We start from the raw sequence: 14,988 nt of genomic DNA, 5'->3' as shown, positions 1-14,988 counted from the left end.
AAAACATATAGAATGCGGGTGCTTGTGATATTTTGCATATTGATAGTGCAAGTTAGAGCACTGTTTTCAGTGCAAGACGACTTACTGGCTTTTCCCCAGGTTTGTACACAAAGATATCCGCGAGTCTTGCTGACCATTAGTTTCAAATCTCATTATCGAATGAGTTTATGAGCGAGAATGAAGCTTTTGTGATGATGAGTGAGCAGGCTGAAAGGTATGAAAAGATGAGTCTTGAAGGGTCGCAATTTTTGTGTGAGATTCCTGTGCTTGAGCCTGTCAGCGCAATGAACGCAAGTCAGAAGGAGATTTCAAGGACAGAAGAGGAGAAGGAATTGATGCGAGCACGGGCGAGTGGATGGGACTTACTTGAGCCACTTAACGGGACTTGTTTATATTATATTGCTGGGTGGTGGACGTATTCATTCTGTCATAAGGTCGGAGTCAAGCAGTTTCATCAGCTCGCGCCGCAGAACGGGGCAACGTTGTATCCGCCAAAGGAAGACCCTCAAAGTGAGTCTTATACTCTTGGCCGGATGCGCACGGATGATAAAGCCGAAGACGCGATTGGAGAAGAGACGTCAGTGCAATCTGCAGGAGAGATGCGGTATCTAGTACAGAAGGTTGGGGGAGGGAGTGTGTGTGATTTGACTGGTCGCGAGAGAAGGATTGAGATCCAGTTTCACTGCAACCAGAACTCCAATGACAAGATCGCGTGGATCAAAGAAGTCACGACGTGTCGATACTTGATGGTAATTCACACTCCGCGATTATGTCTCGATGCTGCGTTTCTACCTCCAAATGAGGGCCGGGCGAATGAAATCAAGTGCAGACTCGTGCTGTCTGAAGATGAGATTGCGAGCCGACTGGAGAGGAGCCGACTGGATGCCATGATCATGACCGCAATGATTGATCATGACATTGACGAACCTGTGATCGCAACTGGGACTGGAACCGCGACTACGCTTGAGATTGATGAGACTTCAACTACCACTTCTACACATCCTGCAGATGAGACTTTCAGCGTGGTTGATTTAGAAGACACGGTATCGCGGCCGGTACAGCAGAAACCCAGACGCAGCCTCGACCTTGTGACGTCAGCCAATATGTTGGTTAGAGACATTGAGAGACAGATTGCTGTCGGCGCGTTCTTGTCACCGGACGGTAAGATTGCGTCTGCAGATGATGAATTTGCGTACTCGGTCGCTCTAGTAGACGTGAATGGGCAGGTCATCGGGGTTGTGACTGTGGTCGTCAAGAACGGGAAAGTACAAGTTGAGCTTGAGGAGGGCCAAAGTAAAGGCGCAAAGCAGGATTTCAAAACGAAAATTCCATATAAATTGAAGCAGGAATTACGCGAGTTTTCGGGCGGAGACGCGGATCTGGACGAAATTACGCAGCAAACCGCAGAGCCGCTTTGGAATGATGATGATGACAAGGACGAAAACGACATAGGTCCAGCTCAAAGTACGCAATATCGCATTGTTAGAGATGAGCTGTAGATATAAAACAGGGTTAGGGTTAAATTAACGTGACGCGACGCGTAGTTCGTGTAGTGTTTTGCTAGTACCAGTCGTAGAGATCGATAGAGCGCGCGTGATGGATCAAAGAAGAGCAGAAATTCAGGCAAAAAAGGCGCGATTGGCTGAGCTACGGTACCAGCGGGAGATGCGGAAGCAGAATAGAGCGGTGAACTCTAATCCTGTGAGTGAAAGATCATGAGTGCAAGCGTTATCTGATTGAGAACAGGGGAGTCCTGTGAAAGGAGAAGGCGCGAAGAATGATGTCGATGAGTTGATTGCAAATCTGACGAGTTCAGTCACCAAGTCGAATGAATATTTAGACGAGAAAGAGGAAGAAAAGGACAAAATGGAGCTGACGAGCTGGAGTTTTGATGTTTTTGATGTCGCGCCTTTTCTGCCTGCTGAGACGGTCAAGACGAGTTACAGTAAAGCTGTTCAGACTGATAGCTATGTTGATGCTGTGATTGAAACTGTGGATACTGTAGAACGCATGGAAAACGTGAATACTATGAATGTTGTGAGTACTGCCGAATATGAAGAAGAGGTTTATGAAGCAAAAAACGAAAAAGAGGAGGGGATGGCAAAGTACTTGGAAATGGATCAAAATGCAAAGAAAGACCTGTTTCTGTTAGACGCGTTTACCGCATTTATGAACAAATCAACAAAGATCGTTGAGCGAGCACTTGAAGATGATTACGACGTGCTGGTTGATTACGCGGCTGTTGAAAAAGACGACAGGTTTGTTCTATTTTGCTTTATTAGTTATGTACTAATACTGATAGACAAGCTCGGTCAGAATGGGAGTTGCATCAGGTTGGAAACTATGTCGACTCCAAATCGGAATCACGTAATGTGACGTCAATTGACTGGTCACCGAAGGTATGTTGACCGCAGGGGACAATTAGAGCTGATTTGTAGTATCCGGAACTGTTTGCTGTTTCGTACTCACAGCCTACTACAGGAGGACCTATAGGATTGGTTCAGGTGTGGAATACACGGCTACACGACCGGTCTGAATACGACTTTTACTCAAAGGTAGGTCTGTAAGGACACGCAAAACCAACTAACAGCATAGAGCGAGGTTATGTGCATCAAGTTTTCACCATTTCATGCCAACATTCTCACTGGTGGGTGCTACAACGGGCAGGTCCTGGTATGGGACATGCGTGCTGGCCAGGATGCCATTTTAAAGACTCCTATCTCAGGCATAGGGCATGCGCATCCGGTACATGCAATCGAATTTATAGGGACAAAGAATGCGAACAGCATCATTACTGCGTCTTCAGACGGCAGGGTTTGTACCTGGTCCGCTGATTTTCTTGCCCGGCCACAAGTGCGTCGTCTCGGTTTACTTAGGAATTCGCTGACAAAAATACAGGAAGTGTTTGACTTAAAACTGCCACCGCCTTCAAGAACGGAAGATCTGGCACCGACTTGTCTCGGACTGCATGCGACCGATCAGTCATATTTTGTTGTCGGGACCGAGGACGGAAATGTTTACACGTGTAACCGCGAGTCCCGGGCGGGTTTGCAAACCGGGCTGGATTTCAATTTGACTTACATTGGCCAAGGCGCACCAGTTACTGGTATCAGTTTCCATCCATCACAAGGCCCTGTTGATTTGAGCAACTTGTTTTTAACTGCGGGACTAGATTGGAACGTGAAGCTGTGGCGAACCGTGAAACCAGGTGGTGAGCGTGCCGGTGAACTAATGGCCGAGTTCGCAAGCGAGGACTTGGTCTACGACGTCGCGTGGAGTCCTGTACGACCCGGTGTGTTTGCGTCTGTGACTGGAAACGGTGCGCTGGACGTATGGGATCTGGCAATCGATGTTGAAGTTCCTGTCGCTAGCATCAAGTCTGGACCGCGTAGTTTGAACAAGGTTGCGTGGGAGAAAACGGACGGCAAGTTTATTGCTCTTGGTGGTCTCGGTTCTGGTGTCAGCGTTTTCAGTGTAGGAACTGGATTAGGTGGGGGTGCAAACGCGCAAGCAGAGGAATGGAAAGCAATGCGGCGGTTATGGATGTTGTAAACAAAGCGCTGTTGTCATGGCAACGGTGATGGTTTGAGATTTAAGGTTTAGAGCTAAAGGCATCGCAAATTCGAGCTTAGCAACGACCGCCACCAGGGAAAAAGTATTACGAAGGACAAGTAAAACGGCATGAAGTCAAGTTGCGGGTGATTTTTTGATAAGAATATTTCGAAAAAATGGACGCCGAACTTCAGGCTCGGTGCGAAGAGATTCTGAGTAAGAGTGACGTGCTTGAGGAAGAGCAGACAGACGAGGTTGTAAGGGTGATACAGGATTATTATGCAGCGCAAGGGAGAGTGCTTGCGTCGAGTGATTTGGAGGGACTTGTACTGGATGCACTTTGGAGGCATCGGACAGGAGGAGTGCGTGCCAAGACTGGCGGGGGGCCATCGTATGTCGGACGAGTGCCAGTAGTACGCAGGTTTGGACGGGACGTGAGGACCATGAGTGTGGAAAGTGTGTCCTCGACTGTGTCGTCTACTAGAACAGGATCGCCTGAGGTTGGGTTTGAGGATGAAGTCAAGGCTGCGGTGGAAGGGTTCAGTCCGTTTGTTGATATTTACGACGAAGAGCAACCGAAGCAGCCTATGGACGAGCAGGCCGTGAGCGTGAGTGCGGTTTCATCGTCGTCTTCGCCGTCGACCTCAGTGTCTTCTGTATCTGCAATCACGAGTCAGCCCGAGAATGTGTCGAGCACATCATCGACGTCCCCGTTTGACCATATTCGGGCAGGATTGAATTTAGCATCTGCGTCCAGTTTGACGGATGCGGATATTGCGAACGCACTGGAGAGTTACGGGTACGATGTTTTGGCGGCCATGACTGCTTTGATGGACCGACTTACAGGGAGGGTTGTGCCTGAGCCGGTGAAAGTGCAGACCATTGGACCTGCGTACAGTATAGAAGCTCCGCAAGTTAAGGATGGACCGAAGGCTGCTACTGTTTGCCGTGAGTGTATTGTGTATGAAGAATGTGGACTTCGCTGATGAATAGGATATTTCTTGACTACTGGACAATGTTTACGGCCCGACTGTAGGTTTACGCATGATTTGTCCGCTACGGTATGTCGGTATTGGTTACAGAACTCGTGTTTAGCTGGAAGCACTTGTGTTTTTTTGCATAGCATTCCACCAGAACTGCTAGCCAAATTGCCTGAACCGCAGCATGTTGTGTCTGCCAGTCAACCGGTCAGACGTCACGTCACTCTTAAGGACGAGACTGAGTTTCCAAGTCTGCCGAGTGTTAGTATTGTCAACATCGAGACTGTGAAGAAGACAGTCAAGGTGAGAAAGAAAAAAGTCACGCGATGGGGAGCAGGATAAAAAAAAAATAAATAAATTAAAATGTATAGTATTGCGTAGATAAGGCGGCCGGGTAATTTAAATATACGAGGTTCGTGATGGATTCAAATTGGAGGTGCAAAGCGAGCGATAACGAGCAAAATGAAGTTCAGCATTTTGTTTTTATTCGGAGCTGTTTCTGCGTATACTTACGATGAATTACTTGAAGCTCCTCGGCGTTCAGGGGCTGTACCGAATGCTGAAGGCAGCGCGGCTGTGTTCAGTGAGCGAACTTATTCCTTTGAAAGCAAGAGCTGGAGTGGAGGTTTGAAGATGTTATCAATGTCGACCGGCGCGACAAAAGATATTGTGAGCGGGAGTGAAATAGGAGGCTTTGCGTGGGGTGCAGGGCACGATCTGTTGTATTTGAACGACACGGAGGGGACTACTGGATTATGGGCTGTTGATGTCGAGAGTGGGCATGAACGAGAGGTGTACTCGTTTGCAGGCAATGTCGATACGCTGAAAACCAAAGTCATTGACGGTGGACTCAGAGTTGTTGTTTCTGGTTGGGCTGATGAGGACGGAGAGTTGGTCAGGGCTGATCGTGCACCCAAACCTGATTCTGGTCTGCTTTATGACAGTATTTTTGTCAGACATTGGGATTACTGGTTGACTGGGGATCGGATGAGTGTGTTTGGTTTAGTGTTTAGTGATAAGTTCGAAGTTAAAGAAGAGCTGAAGAATTACCTGAAAGGCACTGGACTTGAGTCGCCAATCATGCCGTTTCCGAGCGGAGACGATATTGTGCTTGGAGAGGAGATGTTGATTGTGAATGCGAAAGCGCCCGAATTGAACCCGGCCAACAACACGGCGACGTATTTCTACTCGGTCAAGTACACTGACGACAATGTTCCTGTATCGATCAACAAGGGCGTGCACGGTGCGTGTTCGAGTCCGGCGTTGAGCAAGGACGGCAAACTGCTTGCGGGTTTGGTGCAGGCCGAGAACGGGTACGAGTCTGACCAGAACGTTGTGTTTGTGTATAATCTTGCGACCGGGAACGGCACGAGACTGACGGATCCAAAAGCGTTCGACCGGTCGCCTTCGTCGGTGATGTGGTCTAGTGACGAGAGCGAAGTGTTGTATCTTATTGGCGAGGACAAGGGCAAGGACGTAGTGTGGAAGCTGACAGTTGGCAGTGAACAGCCGGTCAAGTTGAGTACGACGCATTCGGTACTTGACGCGTCGAATCTTGGGAATGGCAGGCTACTGTTGTCGTCGAGTGCGATAGTAAAGTCAACGTATTTTGAGCTGTACGTGCCCGAGAGCGACTCGACCAGGATACTGCTCGACGCTGCGAGCTCTGTTCCCGAGAGCAGGGTCGGCGAGTTTTGGTTTGGCGGGTCGCGCGGGGAAACGGTACATGGGTTTTTAGTTTACCCGACCGATTTTGATCCGACCGAGAAGTATCCGCTTGCGTTTCTGATTCATGGTGGTCCACAGTCTGCGTGGACGGATTCGTGGTCGACGAGATGGAACCCTGTGGTGTGGTCTGATGCCGGACTGGACGGATACGTCGTCGTGACCATCAACCCGACCGGGTCGACTGGGTACGGCAAGGATTTCACAGACAAGATCCAAAACAACTGGGGGTCGTATCCGTACATCGATCTTGTGCTTGGGCTTGAGTACGTGGTGAAGGAGTTTGGGTTTATTGATACTGAGCGGATGATTGCTGCCGGTGCATCGTATGGCGGGTACATGATCAACTGGATTCAGGGCTCTGCACTCGGTAGGGTGTTTAAGGCACTGGTCACGCACGACGGCGTGTTCTCGACCCTGAACCAGTACGCGTCTGAGGAGCTGTACTTTCCCACGCATGACTTTGGCGGATCGTTCGTGACGAATACGAGAGGTTACTATAGGTATAATCCGATGAGTCGGATGTACAGATGGGCAACACCGCATTTCATTGTGCATAACGCAAAGGATTACCGGTTGCCAGAGAGCGAAGGGTTAATTGCGTTTAATGTTTTGCAGGAGCTCGGAGTTCCGTCCAAATTGCTGCATTTCCCAGGTACGTCAATTCATATGTTAAACGAGAAGATTGCTAACTTGGTAGATGAAAATCACTGGGTTTTAAAGCCAGAGAATTCTAGACGATGGCATAAGGAGATTTTCGCGTTTATTAATCAGTACAGTAGCAACGCAAAAGTAAGTACTCGAGAAATTGAGTCTTGCAGGGAGAAACTACGACAAATTGCGGAGAATGTTGATGGAGATGTTGCATTATTATGAACTATATGGTGAACTAGCGAGCCTACGCCTTGTATCGGTCGTGAACGTGGGTACGAACGTAGACACGAGCTCGTGATCATCTTTACACTCGGGATCAGGATTAAGAAGAGCGATGACTTTTGTGTGTTATTAGGGTCACGTTAAGTACAGAATTAAACATACGCGTATTGATTGAAGCCGTGAGCATGTCTACTTTATACTCAATTGATTTGATACGCGTGTCTATTGAATCGTTGAAATTAGATGAGCGCGTAGAATGAGTACCGGGTGATATGAGATCATTATAGAGCAACAGGCCTTGAGTGATTGACATATCGCAGAGTGAGTGAGTGAGCGCGATTAAGCCGTGACGATTAAAGAGAGAGAGGGTAAGGGTAGTAAGATTACTCCCAATTACGTCTACGCACTCCCTCAATTGGACTCCCAACATCAGACGATTTAGCAAAAATGAATTCAAACGATGCGTATGAAAAAGTGATGGACGCCCTATTTGAGGCAAATGTGCGTGTGATTGAGTATGCCCACACTGTGCTTGAGCAAGCGATTCAGACCACGGCCGAATGGGGGGAATGGGTTGCGGTACACCGAGACGAGATTGCGAGTGCAGGTGCGGGTACGAATTCGAGTGTTAGTATGAGTGCGAGTCCGAGTGTAGTCACGAATATGAGCGTGTTTGACAGGATTGGATCGTGGATTGTTCGCAATAAAGGAAAAATCGTGATGGCGGCAGTAGTGACGTCGGTAGGGGTATCTGCGTATGCGGTGCACGCACAGTCGCAGCGCAGGAAGCGGGCCAGGAAGGCGAGAAGGGCAGCAAACGGGGTGCGGATCGAGGCGGTGGTAGTTGCGAGTTCACCGAGGGAGCCGATCGCGAAGCTGATTGCGGCTGATCTCGAGCAGCGCGGTTTTGTTGTGTATGTGACTGCGCAGGCTGGCGAAGAGCATTTGGTGCTGAAGGAGGACTCGTCTGATATCAGGCCGTTAATCATGCCCGCGCCTGATTCTGCGGAGTGTGAGGGTGTTGTGACGAAGTTTGCAAACATGATTGACCGAAAGCAACATCTGGCAGGGGTGATCATTGTGCCTGATTTGTACTATCCGACAGGGCCAGCCGAGTCTATCAGTGCGTACGACTGGTCTGATATTTTCTATTCGAAGCTTGTGCGATCTGTCGGATTGTTTAGCCAGGGTTTTGTGCCTCTTGTGCGCAGACACAGCGCAAAGTTCATCCTGTTGACGCCGTCGATTCTGTCATCGCTCTGTCCTCCGTTTCATGCGCCTGAATGTGTGACTGCAAGCGCTCTGAGTGCGTTTGCAGTGTGCATGAACCGTGAGTTGGCACCACAGGGCGTGCAGTTTGTCCACATGCGTCTGGGCGCGTTCGACATGTCTGTCCCAGTCCCGAGCGCGTACTCGCCGTCGTACTCGCCAGCGTACGCTTCACCTTCAATCACGCCTACGGCTCCACGGGGTGCGCGATCGTATTCGCCTGCTACGAGTGCCAGTGCGCACAGAAGTGTGAGTACAAATATCCGTGCCGACTTACTGTCATGGCCAGACCACATCAGACGCGTTTACGGCAAAGCGTACTCATCCGCAGTGTGTGCAATTAATCGGACCAGACTTGGCCAGGTGCGTGGGCTCCAGAACAATGGCGGCAGTCCGGTTAGCGAATTACATCATGCTGTTTTTGACGCTTTGACTGGTGACCGCACTGCTGCGGTCCAGTTTGTAGGACAAGGTAGTTATTTGTACTACGTGCTTGGATGTATTTTGCCTGAGCTTGTGATGGGATGGGTGATTGGGAGTATTTCACGTGACGATGAAGGATTTCCCTCCGTGAATGAACATTTTACCCCTGAATCTCCCCTGAGCAGTGCGGTGAGTGAGTGCGGAGTGAGCGAGTCTGACACTTCTCACGATCTTGGGTCGTCGTGGGAAAGGGTTTAGTTTTTTTTTTTCTTCTTATGGTTGGAGTTTATTCAGAGTGGAGTAGTGCAAACACGGAATTTTATTGTATAAATTTAAAGTTTGAAAGAGCGATTACATAAGTCATTACGTATGATAAAGTGGAGAAAAGTGGGCGAGTTGCGCAAATTTTAGTTTTCTTTGTTTGTGTTGTTTCGAGCAAAGATGACGATGATGCGAAGGCTTCGAGAAGGGGTAAAGAGTGGGCAAATCAGGTACGGATTACGGAGCACGGCTATTGCATTGAGTTGGGTTCCCGTGATTGCGTATATAGCAAATCATGTTGCATGGATTGGGGTTATTGATGGCTCTTCGATGAGTCCTACGCTGAATCCTGATTCTAATGGATTTGTAAGAGATGTGGTGATGATGACTAAGTATAATGTGAGTGAGTATTCTAATTTAAACAGAGGAGATATTGTTGTATTAAGGTATTTACATATATATAAATGCATAATGACGATGTAATTAACAAGAAGGAATCCTCGCGACGGAGAATCATCAGTTGTGAAGCGCATAATCGGATTAGAAGGTGATCGAATCAAGACCAAGTATCCTTACCCTAAGTCCAGATGTATTGTACCAGCAAGACACGTATGGATTGAAGGTGATAACATTCATTCGGTAGATTCGAATACGTATGGACCAGTTTCATTCAGACTAATAAATGCTAAATTAGCATACATTGTATTTCCATTCTCAAGAATAGGACCAATTTAATATAGTACAAAACCCTTAATAAGTTTACACAAGTAGTACAAACCCCATCTCTTTAATATCGGAAATTTGATCCGTTCGAACAAATTTGAATGTGACGTAACTTCGCATATTTTGTGTCAGACAAAAGTGGGCGGGGACAGCGCCGCATGGACAAATCAATACTGTGACTGGCTCGGGCCCGCCTTCCGTCGATCTGAATCTGAGTCGAAGCGTTTTGGATCGGGGAAAGCTTATTTAGTTTCTCATTTGATTTCATCATTATACATGTCGTTATGTTATGCTATACCACTACATACTAATATATACTACTATGCACTGTACAGTGTGATAGTATTTATTATATTCATATAAATATATGCTACTCCCTCCTTACTACTTCCCTTATAAATGGCACATCTCAATATCAACAACAATAACAATAATTTTAAAAATAAAATGGCATTGGAATATGAATCTCATTTCTCTCATTTCAATCCTTATCCAAGCATCGAAGGCATCGGAGGTATCGGAGGCTCAGGCTCTACTTTAGGCCACTTCGAATGGGACAATTCTCCAAAATTCAATCTGCCTTTCGTTATTGACGATTCTTATCACAATAATCAAATGAATCAGCGAAACCTAGTTCAAGATGATCAGCAAAACGTTAATTTATCAGAGCTAAATCTCATTCAACCAAGACTGGCGTTGGCTCATAATGTACCACAGCAGCAGCAGCAACAACAGCAACAACAGCATGTATCTGGTGTGCAACCTACTTCAGCTCTTGCAACAGTTCAAACGGTCTCTCCAGATCAATCAGGGCTAATTTTGACTATGGCTCCAATTAACCCTGATGGTTCAATTCCTTTACACGCAAGACGACGGTCAACTGTCTCTGTAATGTCAGACTCAACTGCCGAAGATGATATCTCGACAGTTAACACGGAATGTGCAGGGTTAATGACTACATTTGATAGCAAATCATCAGACAAGTCAGATAAGAAACACAGATGCAAGACGTGCAATAAGCGATTTACTAGACCCTCGTCGCTACAGACACATTTATATTCTCACACTGGTGAGCGTCCATTCGTGTGCGATTTTAACCATTGCGGACGACAATTCTCGGTGGTTTCCAATCTCCGACGACATAAGAAGATCCACGATCCGTCACGATCAAGACGAAGGCATTGAAAGAGCTGAAAAGTGTTTATATCGGAGTTGGTTGTATTTTAGGAGTTTCTTGTACATTAATCTATTCTCTGTAACTCATTATGTCCTTGCTTCCATTAACGCTAATGCAATTGGTCATGTCCACTTTAGTGCCCGTGCAGAGACCACAGGATGAATAAACGCGTCCTGTGACTGTATCAACCGTAACTCGCCATGCTTCATATCTAACACGCGCCGTTCTCTCGTCCCTTTCTCTGGTCTGGCAATCCCAGTCGCCGCAGCTTCAGCATCTGCTTTGGCATTATACTTATCAACCTCATCTGCTGTTCTTCTCAACACCGCCTGAATAATCGCGCTGGCTTCCTCAACCGCTGGTATAAGCGGCACCAGACAGTCAGTGTGCATGTGATGAAAGTATCTGTCCGCGACCATTGACGAAAACAAATCCCCGGTGCCGGTGAAGTACGCGTCAATAAACGGCAGACGCAGATAAAATTGATGCGTTTCCCCGGCAACCACACTCTGCCCTGCACAAATAAACTCTGTCGCGTCATGTTCCAGCACAGCAGACGACACAATAATGTTCGGCACCTTGAACTTTTCATACAATTTACCCAACGCAATTTTAACGTCGTCCTCCGTCTTCAGCTTCATTCCGCTTAGTAATTCAGTCTCGAACTGGTTCGGAGTAATCACTGTCGCGTTCGATATCTGCTTCTCATACTCTGGTATAACATCTTCGCTCACGTACAACTTGTCCTCGTCTCCCATCACAGGATCCAGCACCCAGACTAAGTCCGAGTTTTGTTCTCGCAGCTCACCCACGACTTTTCCCGCTTCAGCCACTGCTTCAGCTCCTGGAACGTACCCTGTCAGCACAACATCGTACTCTGCTAAACTGTTCGTCTTCAATCCTTCAAACAAGGCTCGCATTTCAGGTCCTGTGATTCTGGTGCCTTGAATGTGTCTGTAGCCAGTATGATTTGAAAAGTTCACCGTGTTGAGCACATCCACGTCCCACCCAAGCAATTGCAATGGCAAAGTCGACGCTCGATTGCCGACATATCCATGAACGACATGCGACGATATCGCCAGTACTCTCTTTTCCATGTTGTGCTACATCGTACAGTACGTCAAGGGTCCCCACTATAATCGCCGCCTCGAGGGTTAGGGTAATTCCTCTATCTTCATTATACAACAATCACAAGCTTTCGACACTTCACCGTACACAAAATGACTGACGTCGGCCTCTCAATACGGTCGTACTCTACCAGTCCGCTGCCGAAACCACACACCGTCTATCACATCCAGGTCAGGCTTCCAATGCGGTCGTACACCGTGCTCAAACGGTTTTCCGACTTTGTCCGTCTTGGTGAGAATCTCGAGGCTGCGGTTAAAGATGACTTGCCGTTCAAGTTGCCAACAAAGAAGCTGTTCAATAACACGTCGACTGAAGTGCTTGAGCTACGGTTACGCGAGCTCGACAAGTTTTTAAAAGAAGTACAATCCAGCTCTGACGCTCGGTGGAGATTGTCTGATCCATGGAGAGATTTCTTAGGGTTAACCACCAAAGGCGGGATCAGGTCGTCTTCTGTCCTTGCCGGGTCAGCGACCGAGGCCGGGCTGATGATGCCGTCAGGCAAGAACGTTGGCGATCCGGTCGTCTGGCTCGAAACTTTACACGACACAAAGACGCTACTACACGAAGCACGAAAGTATCTTTCAGACCGAGAGACCACGACTTCCGGCGCCGACTCACGGACCGCGGCCGCGGAGGCGAAGAAGTGTCTGGTGCAGTCTGGGACCAAGATCGTGATGCTGGACCGAGGCCTGAAACAGCTCGCGAGCATGGTTGGACAGGGCGAGCTCAGACGGCGGACGGATATGCTTTCTTTGGTCAGGAAAGAACGCGACGGACTCGAGAGTCTGGCGGCGACAATTTCGCGCAACACGAATGCGGCCACCACCACGGTGTCGTCGGCGGCGTCGATGCTGGATGCCTCAACGCCGGAGTCGGATGTAGACAGGCAGGCGTTGTTTGGAAACAAGTCTGTGCTGGCGTCGGTGTCGTCGTCAGCGCGAAGGGTGCTTGGTCCATTGGCAGAGACAGCAGAGACAAGACAGCTTGATAATCGTGGCCTGATCCAGCTGCAGAATGATAAGATGAACGAACAGGACCAGACTTTGATTGAGTTCTCAAAGATTCTGGCAAGACAACGACAGCTCGGGGTAGATATCAATGACGAACTCGAACTACAGTCTGAAATGATCACAATGCTCGACGAAGACGTCGATAATTCAAAGTCAAAATTAAAGCGAGCAGACAGACAATTACGAAAAGTACAGTAGTAATAATAATAATAATAATAATATAATTGTAATCATTTATCTATTCCATTCGTCTAAGACCTTACTGACTCGTGCATTGCGCACGCTCGGTCCCGGGCTCATCGTCATCCTCGTCTAGTTCTCCATGAGACTGCTGCTGATGCATCGGGTCAACATCCTGCAACACAACGTCCTCAACCATACCGTCGTCGGGAATGCTCAACTGTGGCCGCGGAGGCAAAATGTTCTCGAGAGCAATTAACTGCTCGGGCGATGCAAAGTTGTTGCCAGGAAACTCAACTTCAAACTCGACGTACAAATTACCGAAATTGTGTAGTCTGTAGGACGGCATTCCACGGTTCGCAATCATCTTAACCATGCCTGGGTGAATAGTCTCGCCAGGAATAATATCGACCTTTATCCATTCGTTGTCAAGGTGCTGGATCGCAATGCTACCTCCGGCAAGTGCCGTCAGCAAATCGATCTTTGCACGGTAGTACAAGTCATCCTTCTTGCGCTTAAACCTCTCATGCGGCTGCTCATCAACCACAAAAATGACGTCGCCTGGTAGAATATCCGGGCCCTGATCACCTTCTTCTGGAAACGTGATCCTCTGTCCGTTCACCATACCCTTATCGATGTGAACTTCCAGTATTTTCTTCTCCGACACTGTCTTCTTGCCCATACATGTCTTGCATCGGTCCTTGTCCTTAATAATTTCACCCTCTCCCTTACAATCATGACACACGCTTTGAAACTGCTGGATAACCTGACCCATCGATCTCTGGAACATGACAGATCCGGTACCATTACAAGTACTGCATCGCTTAACCGCACCTTCCTTGCCTCCCTTTCCATTGCATTTCGTACATGAAATCGTTCTCGTCAACGCCAGCTTGGCAACCTTGCCCTTGTACAGATCCTCAAGCGTCACCCGTAAAACATGCTCGATATTCCGACTCTTGTTAAAATCAGTCATCTGCTCATGAGTGACACGTACAATCTACTCACCCTGCGTGGTCCAGAAGGCCGCCCGCCCTGACCAAACATTCCGCCAAATCCGCCACCTCCACCGCCAAAGAACTGCGAAAACAAAGCTTCGGCACCATGCATACCAGGATCAGGACCACCGGCACCGGACAGACCTTCTTCACCATATCTGTCGTACACTTCTCGTTTTTGCGGATCAGCAAGAATGTCGTATCTGCCCCTATTAGACCGCTGCACTCAAACCCCACAAATACAAATAGCTGCTTACGCATGAGAAATGTCTTTGAATTTCTCTGCAGCATCAGGGTTATGCTGGTTCTTGTCCGGGTGATACTTCAGCGCGTTGACTCTACTTGATAAGCACTGTTCGCTCTAATTCCCACATACTATACGCACCTGTACGCCTTCTTAATCTGTGCGTCCGTGGCATCAGGAGAAACGCCTGAACCATAAGTATTAAATATATTTGCTTTCAAATTAAGAACTTACCGAGTGCGTCGTATAACTTGGTCTCTTTAGCCATCATTAACTGTTTGGAGAGTTGAATGTAACTGATACGAATTTTTTTGTCGAAGGCCCAAACGACATAAATCGCGGGTTTTGTACGTTTGGCACAGCCTTTCTGTCGACTTCTCTGTTCTTCTATGTCGTTCAATGCTGTTGCGTTTATGCCATTACGTTTATGCAATGCTAACGG

At 47.9% G+C, this 14,988-nt stretch overlaps 10 protein-coding genes across 10 annotated transcripts; 8 read left to right on the top strand and 2 right to left on the bottom strand.

Annotated features, from left to right (window-relative positions):
• Positions 1 to 12: 12 nt before the first annotated feature.
• On the top strand, positions 13 to 1,499 carry V1512DRAFT_249290 (glucosidase II beta subunit-like protein-domain-containing protein; the record flags this gene model as incomplete). The annotated part of the gene is made up of 2 exons (XM_066914607.1): positions 13 to 99; positions 141 to 1,499. The coding sequence occupies 2 exons, from the start codon at positions 13 to 15 to the stop codon at positions 1,497 to 1,499; spliced, it is 1,446 nt and encodes a 481-aa protein (XP_066770018.1).
• A 97-nt stretch (positions 1,500 to 1,596) lies between these two features.
• Positions 1,597 to 3,552, top strand: V1512DRAFT_272302 (WD40-repeat-containing domain protein; the record flags this gene model as incomplete). The annotated part of the gene is made up of 6 exons (XM_066917680.1): positions 1,597 to 1,701; positions 1,747 to 2,258; positions 2,303 to 2,399; positions 2,439 to 2,555; positions 2,596 to 2,853; positions 2,899 to 3,552. 6 exons carry the CDS (start codon positions 1,597 to 1,599, stop codon positions 3,550 to 3,552), a joined length of 1,743 nt encoding a protein of 580 aa, XP_066770017.1.
• A 176-nt stretch (positions 3,553 to 3,728) lies between these two features.
• On the top strand, positions 3,729 to 4,874 carry V1512DRAFT_249288 (uncharacterized protein; the record flags this gene model as incomplete). The annotated part of the gene is made up of 2 exons (XM_066914606.1): positions 3,729 to 4,500; positions 4,546 to 4,874. 2 exons carry the CDS (start codon positions 3,729 to 3,731, stop codon positions 4,872 to 4,874), a joined length of 1,101 nt encoding a protein of 366 aa, XP_066770016.1.
• A 48-nt stretch (positions 4,875 to 4,922) lies between these two features.
• Positions 4,923 to 7,371, top strand: V1512DRAFT_277621 (Alpha/Beta hydrolase protein). The gene is made up of 2 exons (XM_066917920.1): positions 4,923 to 6,912; positions 6,958 to 7,371. The coding sequence occupies exons 1-2, from the start codon at positions 4,995 to 4,997 to the stop codon at positions 7,131 to 7,133; spliced, it is 2,094 nt and encodes a 697-aa protein (XP_066770015.1). The 5' UTR covers positions 4,923 to 4,994; the 3' UTR covers positions 7,134 to 7,371.
• Positions 7,372 to 7,379: 8 nt separating this feature from the next.
• Positions 7,380 to 9,174, top strand: V1512DRAFT_54442 (uncharacterized protein). The gene has a single exon (XM_066918431.1). The coding sequence runs from the start codon at positions 7,581 to 7,583 to the stop codon at positions 9,081 to 9,083; it is 1,503 nt and encodes a 500-aa protein (XP_066770014.1). The 5' UTR covers positions 7,380 to 7,580; the 3' UTR covers positions 9,084 to 9,174.
• A 92-nt stretch (positions 9,175 to 9,266) lies between these two features.
• V1512DRAFT_272299 (peptidase S24/S26A/S26B/S26C) lies at positions 9,267 to 9,821 on the top strand (the record flags this gene model as incomplete). The annotated part of the gene is made up of 2 exons (XM_066917679.1): positions 9,267 to 9,532; positions 9,581 to 9,821. 2 exons carry the CDS (start codon positions 9,267 to 9,269, stop codon positions 9,819 to 9,821), a joined length of 507 nt encoding a protein of 168 aa, XP_066770013.1.
• A 205-nt stretch (positions 9,822 to 10,026) lies between these two features.
• V1512DRAFT_266370 (uncharacterized protein) lies at positions 10,027 to 11,075 on the top strand. Its single transcript, XM_066917088.1, has one exon. The coding sequence runs from the start codon at positions 10,209 to 10,211 to the stop codon at positions 10,992 to 10,994; it is 786 nt and encodes a 261-aa protein (XP_066770012.1). The 5' UTR covers positions 10,027 to 10,208; the 3' UTR covers positions 10,995 to 11,075.
• On the bottom strand, positions 11,015 to 12,100 carry V1512DRAFT_266369 (Ribokinase-like protein). The gene has a single exon (XM_066917087.1). It carries the CDS (start codon positions 12,081 to 12,083, stop codon positions 11,109 to 11,111), a length of 975 nt encoding a protein of 324 aa, XP_066770011.1. The 5' UTR covers positions 12,084 to 12,100; the 3' UTR covers positions 11,015 to 11,108.
• Positions 11,979 to 13,361, top strand: V1512DRAFT_266368 (uncharacterized protein). The gene has a single exon (XM_066917086.1). The coding sequence runs from the start codon at positions 12,207 to 12,209 to the stop codon at positions 13,320 to 13,322; it is 1,116 nt and encodes a 371-aa protein (XP_066770010.1). The 5' UTR covers positions 11,979 to 12,206; the 3' UTR covers positions 13,323 to 13,361.
• On the bottom strand, positions 13,323 to 14,925 carry V1512DRAFT_228880 (uncharacterized protein). The gene is made up of 5 exons (XM_066913903.1): positions 14,781 to 14,925; positions 14,688 to 14,733; positions 14,560 to 14,640; positions 14,313 to 14,505; positions 13,323 to 14,262 (listed from the first exon to the last, which is right to left on the bottom strand). Exons 1-5 carry the CDS (start codon positions 14,815 to 14,817, stop codon positions 13,384 to 13,386), a joined length of 1,236 nt encoding a protein of 411 aa, XP_066770009.1. The 5' UTR covers positions 14,818 to 14,925; the 3' UTR covers positions 13,323 to 13,383.
• Between the last annotated feature and the right edge of the window lie 63 nt (positions 14,926 to 14,988).

Source organism: Lipomyces arxii, assembly GCF_038497795.1.
Source record: "Lipomyces arxii strain Phaff 12-163 unplaced genomic scaffold V1512scaffold_18, whole genome shotgun sequence".
NCBI classification, from domain to species: Eukaryota; Fungi; Ascomycota; class Lipomycetes; order Lipomycetales; family Lipomycetaceae; genus Lipomyces; species Lipomyces arxii.
The sequence above is the reverse complement of the archived record's forward strand: the minus strand, read 5'-3'. Positions and strand labels throughout refer to the sequence as shown.